Source organism: Anoplopoma fimbria, chromosome 7 (assembly GCF_027596085.1).
Source record: "Anoplopoma fimbria isolate UVic2021 breed Golden Eagle Sablefish chromosome 7, Afim_UVic_2022, whole genome shotgun sequence".
In the NCBI taxonomy this organism is placed as follows: Eukaryota; Metazoa; Chordata; class Actinopteri; order Perciformes; family Anoplopomatidae; genus Anoplopoma; species Anoplopoma fimbria.
The window spans coordinates 1796800-1812849 of NC_072455.1; the positions used below are offsets into that span (position 1 = coordinate 1796800).

Here is a 16050-nt window from a genome sequence, read left to right on the forward strand (position 1 = left end):
GTATAGCATGTCGAAAAAAAAAAACAGTCATAGTATAGCATGTTGAAAAAACAGTCATAGTATAGTATGTTGAAAAAACAGTCATAGTATAGCATGTCGAAAAACAGTCATAAAATAGTATGTATAGATGTAAAAAAACAGTCATAGTATAGTATGTTGAAAAAAAAACAGTCATAGTATAGTATGTCGAAAAACAGTCATAGTATAGTATGTCGAAAAAAGTAAAAAAAACAGTCATAGTATAGCATGTCGAAAAAAGTAAAAAAACAGTCATAGTATAGCATGTTGAAAAACAGTCATAGTATAGTATGTCGAAAAAAGTAAAAAAACAGTCATAGTATAGCATGTCGAAAAACAAAAAACAGTCAAAAAAAACAGTCATAGTATAGCATGTCGAAAAATGTCGTAAAAAAACAGTCATAGTATAGCATGTTGAAAAACAGTCATAGTATAGCATGTTGAAAAAAGTAAAAAAACAGTCATAGTATAGCATGTTGAAAAACAGTCATAGTATAGTATGTTGAAAAACAGTCATAGTATAGCATGTTGAAAAACAGTCATAGTATAGTATGTTGAAAAACAGTCATAGTATAGCATGTCGAAAAACAGTCATAGTATAGTATGTCGAAAAAAGTAAAAATAGTATAGTATGTTGAAAAACAGTCATAGTATAGCATGTTGAAAAACAGTCATAGTATAGCATGTTGAAAAACAGTCATAGTATAGTATGTTGAAAAACAGTCATAGTCATAAAAAACAGTAAAAAAACAGTCATAGTATAGTTGTTGAAAAAAAAACAGTCATTGTATAGTATGTTGAAAAAACAGTCATAGTATAGCATGTTGAAAAAAGTAAAAAAAACAGTCATAGTATAGCATGTTGAAAAACAGTCATACTATAGCATGTCGAAAAACAGTCATAGTATAGAAAAAAGTAAAAAAACAGTCATAGTATAGCATGTCGAAAAACAGTCATACTATAGCATGTCGAAAAACAGTCATAGTATAGTATGTTGAAAAACAGTCATAGTATAGTATGTCGAAAAAAGTAAAAAAACAGTCATAGTATAGTATGTTGAAAAACAGTCATAGTATAGCATGTTGAAAAAACAGTCATAGTATAGTATGTCGAAAAAAGTAAAAAAACAGTCATAGTATAGTATGTCGAAAAAAGTAAAAAAACAGTCATAGTATAGCATGTCGAAAAACAGTCATAGTATAGCATGTCGAAAAACAGTCATAGTATAGTATATAGCATGTTGAAAAAAGTCATAAAATGTTGAAAAAAAAAAAACAGTCATAGTATAGCATGTTGAAAAAACAGTCATAGTATAGTATGTTGAAAAAAAAAAAACAGTATAGTATAGCATGTCGAAAAAAAAAAACAGTCATAAAAAAACAGTCATAGTATAGCATGTCGAAAAAAGTAAAAAAAACAGTCATAGTATAGCATGTCGAAAAACAGTCATAGTATAGTATGTTGAAAAAACAGTCATAGTATAGTATGTCGAAAAAAGTAAAAAAACAGTCATAGTATAGCATGTCGAAAAACAGTCATAGTATAGCATGTTGAAAAAACAGTCATAGTATAGTATGTTGAAAAAAAAAAGTAGTCATAGTATAGTATGTTGAAAAAACAGTCATAGTATAGCATGTCGAAAAACAGTCACAGTATAGCATGTTGAAAAAACAGTCATAGTATAGTATGTTGAAAAAAAGTCATAAAACAGTCATAGTATAGCATGTTGAAAAACAGTCAGTTTCTCGAAAAAGCGTCCATCGGTCTCCGAGCCGTTTCAGTACTACGGACTTCCTCCAGTAGACTGAGAATCTCGTTGTCTCAAACTCAATGAAACCCTCACAGGTTAAGAGAACAAGCAGAAATGATCAGAGTTCTACTGTTTGGAGATCAGAAGAACAGGATAATCAATAAGAGATAATCACTGAGATAATTGATTAGCTGTATTTTAAAGATTTAGGAATTTCTTGTTTTACTGCTCAACAAAGACTTTGTTTACATACAAAAATAAGCAAGAAATGTTGATAATTATTTTAGTTAACTGTCCTTTTTATCTTCACAATATAATCAAAAAGAACCGATAAGAGTATTGATTGGGAACCAAACCGATAAGCAGATTCGCTAAGAGTACTAGTATCAATAAAATACTAACAGTACACATAAATAATAGTGTTACAATATGTTAAAAAAAAAATGGCATAATTGACATGAAAAAAGTAAAAAAACAAACATTAAAAGCTACTGTCTTTAGATTGAGTAATAAATGGTCAGATAAATATTTATTTTAATTTTCAGACCGTTTTAAGAGTCTTTGATGATTTTAATACCTTCAAAACAGCTGTAAAATATTTATTTTTAGGCAAAAACTGTGATTTTAACGCGATAATAAGACAAAAAGAGAAATTATCTGAACCAAAGTTTTATTTAATCAATCGCATAGAAAAAATCCAACACAAACAGCCTTTAGTTCTGTACAGCAGTGATTCTCAAACCCGGAAGAATAAACAAAACAAAAACAAATGAATCGGTAAAAAGTAGCAAAAGTAAGGCACTGATTCTCTAGAGTTGATTAAACGAGACGAGGGAACGAAAAATAAACCAGAGAGACGAATACATAAAAGGACACGAGCAGCCATTAAAAAAATAAACACCGAAGATATAAAGTCCGCAAAAAACTCTTTAATCAGAGTCATTTAGACAGCAGCAATTCAACTCAAAAAAGCCGTTCAAAAAATTAGATTTTATTATAATAAATCTCAGTTTTGTCGCTTTAATTGTTTGCGTTTAGCTCACAGTGCTAGCCGAAGTGCTTGAAGTATTTACCGACATGCGAAGCGTTCGAGGGGATGCTAGAGAGTCGGACACTTTACTTCCTATTAAAGAAATATCTATATTTTCTTTGAGGGAAATGTTGTTAGATGAGAAAATGGATTGCACTCATGTTCGTATGGCGAAATGTGAAAATATTAGCCAGTTAGCTTAACTAAATGCTAAGCTAATTGGCTAATAGCTTCTGTATTTTGTCGGAAAATATTGTGAGATGATAAAATAAATTTCACTCGTGTGTATGGAAAACATGACGCTAAAGACGGTTAACTTAGCTTAGCATAAGGACAAGAGTCTTTATGCTAAGCTAACTGGCTGATAGCTTCTGTATTTTGTCGTAAATATTGTGAGATGATAAAATAGATTTTGCTCGTGTGTGCACGGTAAACGTTACGCTAAAGACGGTTAACTTAGCTTAGCATAAGGACTAGAGTCTTTATGCTAAGTGGCTAATAGCAGTAGCGTAAATTTTTTTGCATCGAGACATAACAGTGATAAAGATTTCGTCTTAACTTTCAGCAGCGAGGAAAGAAAAACAAACAAAATCACCTTCCAGTGTCCTCTCCTCTGATTGGCTGAGAGCTAGTATCCTCTCTCCCGGCCCCGCCCCCTGTGGGAGGGGCTAAACTGCATGTAGCTTAAGTCCGCGTCTCCTCCGTGCCTCCTCCTGTTGCCCCCCCTCCCTGCATCGTAGCCCCCCCTCCCTCTGCCGCCCCGGTGGCTCCTCCTCGGCCCTCTGTGGTTCAGGGTTGTCGGTTTGAATCCCGCCGCCTCGTCCCAGTCGTCCTCGGTGCTGCAGCCCACCGACAGGGACTCCGCCATGCTGACGTTGGGCATGTAACCCACCTGGCTCGGCTCCGGAGGCCCCAGAGAGACGTAGGTGGGGGGAGGTTGTCTTCGGTAACCACGGTAACCGCGGGAGGGGTTGTTGTCGACGGAGACGGGCGTCTTGGAGATGATGTCGTAAGGCGACGGCGAGCCGGGGGAGCTGCCGGGTCTCATGGTCGTCATGGAGACGTCTTTGATGTCGGGTTTTGAAACCAGCGTGATCTGAGAGGACGGAGACAGGTTTTAACTTCATGTACTACTACAAGTACTACTAATACTACTACAAGTGTTACTACAACCATTGTGTTACTACAATTATACCACTTATACTACTACTAATACTACAAGTGTTACTGCAAGTACTACTAATACTACTACAAGTGTTACTACAAGTACCATTATACTACTACTAATACTACAAGTGTTACTGCAAGTACTAATACTACAAGTGTTACTGCAAGTACCATTATACTACTACTAATACTACAAGTACCATTATACTACTACTAATACTACAAGTACCATTATACTACTACTAATACTACAAGTGTTACTGAAAGTACCATTATACTACTACAAGTGTTACTGCAAGTACCATTATACTACTACAAGTGTTACTGCAAGTACCATTATACTACTACTAATACTACAAGTGTTACTACTTCAACGTGTTCCTATTACAACAAATGTTATCATTACTAATAGAAGTGATACCACTACAACTGTAACTACTACCAATACTACTACTTATAAGTGTTACTACACAAAGTGTTATTATACTCAAACGAATACTACAACAAGTATTCCTAATACAAGTTTTACTACTACAAGTGTTATCTAATACTAATACGCAAGTGTTGCTACACAGTGTTACTATACTGCAACGAATAATACTACTACAAATACAACAGATATTACCATTACTATTAAATGTTACTACTACAACAAATGGTACTATTGCCAATACAAGTGATACTTTTACTAATACAACAAATTATACTGCTACTAATAAAAGTGTTATTAAGACTATAAATAATACCAATACTAAATAATACCAATAATCATGTTACTAGTACAACAATTATTACTTTTACTACTTCAACAGATGTTACTATTACTAATACAACACATTACTACAGGTATAGTACTACTACAAAGGTTACTATTACTACTACGTATGTTACTACAGGTACTATTATACTGCCACAATAAAATTACTTCTACTCCAACACATGTTACTATTATACGACTAATATACTAATATACCACTGCAACAGAGATGAATACACCAGTGTGTGTGTGTGTGTGTGTGTGTGTGTGTGTGTGTGTGTGTGTGTGTGTGTCGTACTATGGGTGTGTTGTTGAACGGCGGGTCCACCAGCAGCACTGCTCGGGTCAAACTGTCTCCCTGCTCCTTCTTGAGGGCTGATGGGAAATAAAAACTTCATGTTAAAAGCTTAACTGAGGAAAAGGTTGAATGTTGGCGCCCCCTGGTGGACAAGACAGGTACAGTGTGACATTTAAAGCCTCCATTACCCAGAAATCCTTTGTGAAGAATTGAAACCAAACATATAAACACTTAGTTTACATTTTTAAAAACATTTATTTTGGACGTACCAAATCCAGGAACCACCACCGTTCTGTTGTTGTTAGCATTAGCCACGTTAGCTGCAGCCGGATTCTCCAGAGGAACCGGGACTCTGCCGTGCATAGCGTCCCCGTTGGAGGGCTGACGCTGCTCCATCGGGTCCCGACTCGCCTGGAGGTCTTCAGGGGCCGATGAGGACTGATACCCCAGAGAGGAGGGGGGGTAATGGGGGTACATCAGGTGTCCGTGGCCCTGAGCTTGGTGGTACCCCTGAGACAAGGGTGGGGTAGCCCGATATGATTGAGTTGGGTTGGGATACCCGCCTGGGTAGCTGGGGTTTCTCTGAGGGGGCATCTGGTGCTGTTGCCACGACGACGAGGGTGAGGGCATCCTGTGGGGTGGAGGCTGGGAGTAAGGGTACCCGGCCTGGGGGAAGTGGGGGTCACCGGGGCGGGGGGCTCGGAGGGCGGGGCTTGGTGGTCGTACTGCGGCGGCATGGACGCTGAAGTGGGCGGGTACGGAGGGTGAGGGGGTGAGGGTAGGCCTCCGGGAGCCTGGAGGGGGGTAGTGTGGGGGTGGGGGAGGGGGAAGGGGAGCGGGAGGGGAGCCGGGGTGCATGGCGTGGGTCTGCTGGAGGGGGAAGAGGTAGATGCAGGGGGGGTACATGGGCATGGTGTAGGCCTGAGGAGGAGAGAGGGGTAAAGGTCAAAATCACTTTTTGTTTTAAACATTCATAAAAAACAATCTGTCACATGACCCGCCCCCAATAAACAGCTGTCATTAAACTAGATATAAGTAGGATAATTCAATATGATGATTTATCGTATATCGTCAGTGGATTCATTTCATGATGACTTCATATATTATGATTAACAATTTTCACACCTAAATTTATAATAATAACCGTGTACTAACTCAAATTTCTCATAAAAACTGATTATTTTACACTTAATATGAGAAAACACTGTCTCTACTTTTCATTTGTCAAGTATGTAAATCATTCACAGAGTAAACAAAACCATGTTTTAATTTCATATAGACTATTTATCTATTGAAATACCAGAAAACGTGCTGTAATAAACAACAGTTGGAAATAGAAATATCAAAGAATTGTTAAAGATTTTTGTGCAGACTGTTTTAGTTTGAGCTCTTTGCTTGATGGAAGTGAAGAAAAAGTGCATGTTTCATTATATTCATCACAAACGCCGCAAGTATTAATGATAAATATTTTCATGGTGGAAAATGAACTGATGACAACGTGTAAAGTTATTTTTCAACTGTAAACTTTTTTCTTACCTTGACGCCCAAGTTAAAGAAAAACTTCAAGATGTTGAGATCTGCAGAGGAAGAAAAATAAAACACTTAAATCACAAATTATCACATCAAATACCATAATAATAATAATAACACATTTATTAAAGTGTAACAAAGGGATGAACTTCCGTAAATAAAGGACCAGAAATGGATCTGACTTGGAAGCCGATAAATTCCTCTGATTCTGCAGTTATTACTATACTTTTGTATGATACATTAATATACATTTATACTATTATAATTATTATTAAAACAAAGAAATGTCAAATATTTACTGGAATATCTGGGTTTTGAAATGTTTAGACAAACAAAAGCATGTCTTAATTTTAAATCTGCGTTCATCACAAAACTTGACATTGTATAGAAAAAAACCCCAATTACATTTATTAACCAAAAAAGAAAATATATCTGGAGTGTATTTTAAAACAACTTTAAAACCTCTTGTTAGTCTTTCTCCCCTCTGTTACTCTGTTTTACACTAAAATCAAACAATAATAAAGACTGTCTAAACATAAATGTGAAGCAATTAGTCGATTAATCTGCAACAGTTTTGATAAATCATTCAAGTATTTCTCTTTTTCTGCTTCTAAGTTTCAGACATTTTTCTACTTTTATTCGTCTGAATGATAATTAAATAAATCTTTTTGTGTTTTTGTCTGTTTCTCAGACAAAAAGATGCATTTGAGGACTGAATATTGTGAGATTTGTCAATAATAATATAATTATTAGTTATATCTCACCTTGCGGCAGGTCGTCTCCTGATTTGCTGGAGGAGAAGAGGGGAGTCAGAGCGATCTCCCCCGTCTCCCCCTGAGGGAACCCGGGGTAAAGGGGGTCCTGGTAGAGCTGGGAGAGCTGCTGCAGGGGGACCGCTCCTACTGGGATGGACTGGGGGTGAGGCGGGGGTGCTGCCTGGAGCTGGGGGTGATGAGGCGGGTGAGGCTGAGGGTGCTGGGTCTCTGTTTGGATCTGGGTGTTGGGGGTCTGGAGGGTGGAGAGAGAGGGGGAGGGATGGGGGAGTTGGGAGGGGTGAGGAGGCTGGGGGTGGAGGTGAGGAGCTGCAGAGAGGAAGGACCAGATGGAGCTGCAGAGAGGAAGGACCCGGATGAGAGGACTGGACCTGGGCCACCTCGGACTGGGACTGTGGGGGGTACTGGGTCAGAGGGAGGGGGGGCTGGAGGACAGAGGCCTGGACCTGGACGTGGGACTGAGGTTGGTGCTGCTGGGCTTCAGTCTGCATCTGGGGCATCTGGATCTTGGCATTCTGGGTCTGGTTCTCTACCGGGGTTACGGAGGTCTGGGTCCGGGTCTGGGACGCAGAGATCTGGTTCTGGTTTGGGGGCATCGGAGGGTGAATCTGGGACTGGGAGGTGTGAGATGCAGACGGAGGAGCTCCGATGTTTGGTAACGAACCTGAAGAGAAACAGAAGAGATGATGAAGACCAGGAGAGACTTTAGAAGATGATGAAGATGATAATTCAGATTATAGCGACTTATTCCTGAAGTCTTTTGGACTAAAGATAACGATGCTCTGGTGGTCTTTCATCATCATTTTCCTGACCCCCACATTTTCTTTCATTTCTCTACAATATCTTTTAATAAAAGGCGTAAAAATAACTTAATAAAATGTAAAATATGCTCAAAATAAACTACTTCAACATCAATGAAGAAGGTTCCTTACTCTGTGCTGAAGGTGGAGCAGCCTCACGGACTTGAGCAGCCGGGTGGATAAGAGAGGAGGAAGGGAAGGAGGGTGGACTGGGGGAGGAACGGGGGAGAGAGGAAGGAGGGAGGAAGCCCTGAGCGGCGGCGGCAGAAGGAGCAATGGGGGCGATGAAAGTGGGAGGAGGAAGAGACGAGGAGGGAGGAGGCGAAGGGGAGGACTTAGGAGGAAGAGAGAGGGGAGGAGACGAGGAAAAGAAGGAGACGGGAGGTGGGGGTGAGGAGGCAGCGGCGAGAGCAGGGGGGAGGAAGAAGGTGGCAGAGGACGGGACGGAGGGAGGAACTGTGACACCGGAGACCGGGGGTTTGATGCTCGGAGCAGCAGGAGGAAGAGGAGGAGAAATCTGAGTAGTAGCTACAGCGTACGACTGTGAGTGTACAGACGGAGCAGCAGGAGGAGGTTTGGCAGCAGGGAGGGAGGGGTTGGGGGGAGCAGTAGTAGCAGTAGTACTCGTAGTAGTACTCGCAGTAGTACTCGCAGTAGTACTCGCAGTAGTACTCGCAGTAGTACTCGCAGTAGTACTCGCAGTAGAACTCGCAGTAGTACTGGCAGCAGCAGCGGATGCAGGAGGAGGGGTGGAGGATTTGGGTCTTTCTCCAGCAGACGGAGACGAAGAAACGACGTCTTCAACCGGACTTTTCTGTAAAAACACAAAAGAAATATTAAGGTTTTCCTGCATTAATTAAATATATTAATTTAAAGAAAGGTTGAACTATACGGCCTGAAATTTATACCACAGTATAATTTTAAATAACGGTATTTATAAACATAATTAAAACCACCAGGAAGTCAATGTAAACGTGAAACAATACTAAAAGTTGTGTTTTTACTTTAACTATTGTCATCTATTCTGGTAATTTGCATAAAAACAAAGTCAAATATCAAATATTAAAATCGTGTAATCAGTAGTTTTGATGTATTATAAGCTGCTTAGTTTAAGGAAGTTAAAAAAGCTTGTAATTCATCTTTAATATCTATTTCATGTGTTACTTATATTAATAAAGAGATAAATAACAAACTTACCGTCTTGGTATTCTGGTATCGTCTCTTCTCCGCAGCCTTCCTCTTCCCTCCGTCACCCTGAAATAAATAACAAATAAATATGTATAGTTAGTAAAAAGACAAAAAAACATCCAGAGTCATTTAGATAAAATATAAAACAAAAATGTACTCCTTAATTATTAAAGAAAATCAACTTGCTTTTTAATGATTTATGTCATAACTGTGTTATTCTGAACATGTAGTTCCTCAGGTAAGAACAAGTCGTCTAATCATATTTGCAGATAAAGTAAAAGATAAAGTAAAAGGTAAAGTAAAGGTTAATTAAAGTTAAGTTAAGACTCACTCCGAGGGCGGGGAAGCTGTTCTCGTCTCTGAGCTGGATCTCCACCAGCGCCACGTTCCTCTCCTCCTTCTCTTTGGCCAAACGCTGCTTCTCCGTCAGACCGAACGGAGCGTCTACGGAGCTCACAGACTTCCTAAAACAATAAAAACACAAAATATGATATTATTAACAAGATCGCTTACAATGTCTGATAGAGTCTCTACTGTGAAGGGGAAGATTATTAAAGGCTGACTCATGCTCAAATAGAGTTAATAATTATTGCTATCAGCTGTTGAAATAAGAGATAAAATATAAAAAAGATGAGAATAAATATTTAAAATAAAATTAGATAAAATAAAATAAGAGGAAATAAAATAAAATAAGATGAGATAAAATAAAATAAGATGAGATAAAATAAATTAAGATGAGATAAAATAAGATGAGATAAAATAAAATAAGATGAGATGAAATAAAACAAAATAAGATTAGATAAAATAAATTAAGATGAGATAAAATAAAATAGATGAAGAACTGTATTCATCCTGAAGGAAATTCTTGTGCCAGAGTTTGATAAAAGATTAAAAAACACTCACTACACACAAAACAAAAGAGTAAGAATATAAAACACAGATGAACAATAGAGTAATGAGAATAAACTGTAAAAGAAGAAAGTAAATTACAAAATGTCCCGTTTGTTTGTGCTGTCTAGTTCCAATACAGCATGATGTTCATTTAGTAAATGATGCTCCATTTAGAGTCAAACAGACCATAAAGCAGGGGATGCTTTAGGGGCGGGGCTACACACTGATTGACAGGTCGACACCAGAGACGTATACGGCGTCTCTACGTCACTCCTCCTCAGTCCATATATGGTCACTTCCTGTTCCTCCTCTTCTTACGTACAGTCTGTAGTTCCATTACACACACACTGACCTGGTGGCCTTCGTCCCTGCCTGCTCCTCTACGGTGGCCTGCGGGGGCCACGAGTTCTGCTTCAGGACACGCCCGCTGGAGCCCGGGGCCGTTGCCATGGAAACCGAGGCGGGGGATGATGCTGATGATGCTGCCGCTGCTGCCGCTGCGACCACGTTCTTCCCTCGGCCTCTTCCTCTACCCCTCTCCTCCCACTCTGAGAGGGAGAGAAGGATCATTAGAAAGTTTATGAGTGTGTCTGTCTGTCTGTCTGTCTGTCTGTCTATCTGACTGTCTGTCTATCTGACTGTCTGTCTGTCTGTCTGTCTGTCTATCTGTCTGTCTGTCTGTCTGTCTGTCTGACTGACTGTCTGTCTGTCTGTCTGTCTGTCTGTCTGTCTGTCTGTCTGTCTGACTGTCTGTCTGTCCGTCTGTCTGTCCGTCTGTCTCACCTCCGTGTCCGTTGCTGAGCCTCTTGTCCCGGTTCACCACGGTGCTCCAGCTGCTCTCGTCGTTGGGAGGACGGAGACTCCACAGAGCGACCTGTCTGCACCCACAGGAAGTACTGCACTTAAGTACATGCTTCAGGTATTTGTATTTGACTCGAGTACTTTATTTTCATGACACTTTATACTTGTACTTCACTACATTTGTCTGACAGCATTAGATACTTTATAAAGTAAACATATGAAGAGTTTATATAACGTCATGTTTTCTTAGAAATTACACTTCTAATCAGTTTATACAATTAAAGTCATTTATCATGTAAAAACATTTATAAATTGTTAATAAGGTTAATGTATCAGTAATAATGTAAATAATTGTAATATATTTATATAATGTTAATGTATTAGTAATAATGTTATGAAGTTAATATACTAGTTATAATGAAAATAATGCTAATGATGTTTATTTCTTAATAATAATAATGTTAATGTATTAGTAATATATTGATAGTGTTAAGGTATTAATAATGATTTAAATAATGTTGACATATTAGTAATAATGATAATGTTAATAGTGTTTATTTCTTAATAATGTAAATAATTATATTTTGTTAATAATAATGTTAATGTATTAGTAATAATGTTCATACTATTAATTCATTAGTAATAAGGTTAATAATATTACTGTATTAAGAATAATGTTAATGTATTTTAAATAATGTTAATAATTCTAATGTATAAGTAATTATATTAATTAAGTTAATAAACTAGTAATAATGAAAATAATGATATTTTATTAATAATAATGTTAATGTATTAATCACAATTGTAATAATGTTCCCATATTAATAAAAAATGTAATTAATCTATAATAATGTTAATACAATAAATGAATTAGTAATAATGTAAATAATATTCCTGTATTAATAATAATGTTAATGTATTTATAATAAGGTTAATAATGTCAAATTAAAATCAAAATGTTGATGTTTTTTTCTGTATTTTCACTATTTTGTTTAAACCAAACAAACGATTGATTAGCGGAGAAAATAATCAGCAAATTAATCCATAATTCAAATAATTAATAGTAACTAGTTCAGGAAAACATTAAATTCCTGTTTTTACATTAATGCATGAGTAATAATAATAATCATTAATATAATAATTTTTCTGATTAAACTGACATACTTTAACTGTAACAGAGTATTTTCACAGAGTGGTATTCGTACTTTTACTGCAGTAATGGGTCTAAATACGAGTGTATAGCGTAAATAGTTTGACTTACTTCCTGGTTCCCAGTTCTTCTATATAAACGGTCACTGGTCCGTTGTTGGGAGAAACCTCCTTGATGGTGGCGCTGTAGCTCCGCCCACCTCCATCCGGACGAACCTACAGGTGAGACACACACACACACACACACACACACACACAATGTAAGAAAATTAACTGGAGAAACAGGATTTACCGGAGGACCCTGAACTCATCACGCTCACCTGACAGCGGTCTCCTACAATGAACTGCATCCCGGCAGCGATACAATAATCCATCTTCTGCTGAGCTGGAAGAAAAACACAAATACTTTAATTTAAACTCTGTTCTCACTCAATTTACATACTTTATACTAAATACATATTGTATTTTATATTCTATGCTGTACTATATATTATGTTATATAGTACAGCATAGTACACCTTATAATGTACTTTATATCCTGTATGACATTATACTGTGTTATTACTAATTGTATTATTCTATACTCAAACTATACTATACCATTATATTTCATATTATATATCATGCTGTACTAATATGTATACGTAATGGAGATAATATAGTAAATCACAAAATAAAACTATATAAACACAATGTACTAAAGAATCATCAAATAATGTAACATGATACATAATAAAAAGAAACTGAAATAAAACTGACTATAAAATATAGTCTATTATGAGATTATAATAAATATATAAATAAAAAATAAATATCTGACTTAATAATGTAAGAAAATAGACAAATTAAGTAATATAGTATAACATAATATTAAATATATAATATATATATATTGTTTATATTTATTATACTGGTTTTTTTCTCTTCTAAGCTATATTTCTGTACAATACTAAATAATCTATTTCAGCATATATTAATAATATTATGCAAGTTTATTACATTATACACTATTATATATTTTTTATTATATTACAGTATTTTAGCTTTGACTTAAATTAAATTTGGTAGTTTTTTTTTCCAATGTGAAATTTAAATGCAACAAACTCTTCATGCTTGAGGAGAGCAGTTTGGATTTATATATATTTTATATAAACAGATACATGAATTAATTAGTTTCAGCAGAACTTTTAGCTTGGATGAAGTTTTGTCGGCCTCACCTCTCTTGGACTTGTGCCAGACGTCGTACTCAACATTCCTGAACAGAGTCGGGTTCAGTGAACGCCTCACCCTCTCAGGAAGAAGACGGCCACGCCCACGGCCCTGAAGCACACACACAATAAGTCACTTTATGGTTGTCAACAACACAGATGTGTACTGTTGTGTATTAAGGCGTGTACTGTGTATTAATGTGTGTACTGTTGTGCATTACTGCGTTACCCTCTGGTTGTTGTGTCTCGTAGTCGTCGTGCTCGTTCCATTTTCTACCCTGAATCATAAAATAATAAAAACACATCATGAGTATTTGTAGTTTTATAGTTTCTCCTCCAGAGGACGAGCAAGTATTCAGAATCCTTTACTGCAGTAAAAGTACTCATACCACACTGTGAAAACATACTCAAATAGACTAACTGAAGTACAAATATGTATAATCAGTATATTGTTGTCTCGCTGTGTGGAAGTTACTACGATCAATTTTATGTATGATATAGATAAATATTAAATTGCAGAAATATTATCTATAAAAAAAAAAAATATTGTAAACCAGCAATGTTGCAAAACTATTCAAAATAAACAGGAAATACAATTAAATCTCACATAATTTTAATGAAATAATAAATTAGTTTAAAAAAAAAAAACAGTATATAGTACAAGTATATAATATATAATATAAATAGTATATTCACACTGATATCTGATATTAATAAAAATTTTCCTTAGATTCTGTTCACTGTATCAGTTACACATAGCCAAATAATTAATCAATTAAATGTAAATATAATAAATACATTGATATAAAATTACTGAATTTTTATTTATTAAAATAATAACAATTTGAAAGAAAATCTTAAAAATAATAAATAATAAATTTGTAATTACAATTTAAGTGTAAACCTTTTTAATGAAGAAATAAATTGGTCAAAACTTTAAACAGGAATAAAAATCAAAGTAATTAATCAATTAATTAAAAAGCGTTTCCTACCAGAGCGGCTCGCTGGTCTCCAGGTCCGTCGTCGCTGCTGCTGACGCAGGCGTTCATGTTGTCGTCGCTCAGGAAGTCAGACTGTCGACTGACCCGCTGACAGGAACCCAGAGAACCGCGCTCCACGTTGAACACGCCGTCGTACAGAACCTCGTACAGGATGGCTGACGGGGAAGGAAACACAAAAACACAAGATCAGTTTATAGACGCAGTATCGAACACTTAACACAAATAGTTCAGTGATAAAAACATTATTTACATGATGGAGGATTTTACGTTTGTTTTTAGATGTTTTAGAAACAGGAAGTTATAAAAAGAAATCTACTTTTGAGTAAATATTTTGCAGCAAAACCAAATAATTTACAGGATTTTCAACATTTGTTTCTTTATAATACATTTAAAACTTAATTTATTTCTTCACAGGGATGAAGACATTTTTCATAATAAAACATTTGCTGGTTTCAGATGGAATAATGTTGATGTTTTATTATGTCATGTATTTAAGTACAATTTAGAAGGTACTTTTACTTTCCTGGAGTATTTCTATTTTTAAAGCAAATTTATACTTCTACTCAAATACATCTCTGCAGCAATTATTATTAATAATATTTTACTCCAATACATTTATTTGTTAATTGTAGTTACTTTGCAGATTAAAATTAATGAAATATAATATAATTAAATAAATTATTATTATATTTATACTGATTATTATAAAACTTTATGGCTCCTCGGAGGCAAAAAATAAATAAATCACAAAATACCCAACAGAATATTAATGAATCTCCACCTTTTACAGACACATGAATGCATCTATTATTATAATCCAATAACAGAATATATATTTTTCATGCTGTAATATTTTAACCTCCTCAGTTTATGAACATGACGTCCGACACTCACACTGGCAGAGAGCGGCGTCTTTGATGTGGCTGACGGGATAAACGCTGTCGTAGTGATTCCCGTTCAGGAAACACAACCGAACCTGAGAGAGAAAAAAGATATAAAAACAAAAAGATGTTACAGACTTTTAAAAAGGTCAGAGTGTAAGAGAGTTTATGTTCATTTACTAAAAAAATAAAAATAATTCCATCGACTTAAAACTGTCGAAAAACTCTTAATTTGTTCACAGAATATAAAGAAATAAAACAAGCTTCATATCTTTAATTAAATGTCTGAAATTGACAAATTTTCACAATGATGGTATTTATTGCAGGTGAAACGAAAAAACTTGAAATATTCAAATAATTATAATTAGAGGTACATAAAATAATAGAAACTATAGAACAAGAATAAAACTCAAGTCTTGACTAATTCAAATTTGTGTTATTTGCATCTTTTTTTATTTTGTTATTGCATGAGATTATTGAGGTTTATCTAATAAACTGGTGAATCACTGATGAGAATATTTAAATTGAAAGAAATTCTCCAAAACTCAGCCTTAAATTTGTTGCATCTTTAAAATGTTTCACTACAAATATGAAATAAAGAGTTGAACCAACAGTCAGCTGAACTGATTAACTAACTAACTAACTAACTAACTAACTAACTAACTAACTAACTAACTAACTAACTAACTAACTAACTAACGGTTTAAACAGAGACATTAACAGTTAAAGTCGTCGTCTTCGTCTCACCTTGTCTTTAAAGTTGTTGTCTGTGATGTTGACGGCCGGCTTTCCGGGTTCCTGGAAGATC

General features: G+C 35.8%; 1 protein-coding gene across 1 annotated transcript in view; it reads right to left on the reverse strand.

Moving 5' to 3' along the window:
- Window positions 1-2421: 2421 nt before the first annotated feature.
- Window positions 2422-16050, reverse strand: part of otud4 (OTU deubiquitinase 4) — a 17592-nt gene continuing 3963 nt past the window's right edge. Inside the window, 19 exon segments of the mRNA XM_054601950.1 lie at window positions 2422-3894; window positions 5021-5097; window positions 5290-5941; window positions 6557-6597; window positions 7315-7651; window positions 7653-7987; window positions 8256-8937; window positions 9321-9377; window positions 9643-9775; window positions 10555-10750; window positions 10986-11080; window positions 12265-12368; window positions 12473-12537; window positions 13370-13472; window positions 13590-13638; window positions 14353-14385; window positions 14387-14516; window positions 15256-15337; window positions 15990-16050. The exon segment at window positions 15990-16050 is cut by the window's right edge and continues 12 nt beyond it. Of these exon segments, the coding sequence (XP_054457925.1) occupies window positions 3427-3894; window positions 5021-5097; window positions 5290-5941; window positions 6557-6597; window positions 7315-7651; window positions 7653-7987; window positions 8256-8937; window positions 9321-9377; window positions 9643-9775; window positions 10555-10750; window positions 10986-11080; window positions 12265-12368; window positions 12473-12537; window positions 13370-13472; window positions 13590-13638; window positions 14353-14385; window positions 14387-14516; window positions 15256-15337; window positions 15990-16050 (3700 nt within the window). The 3' untranslated portion in view covers window positions 2422-3426.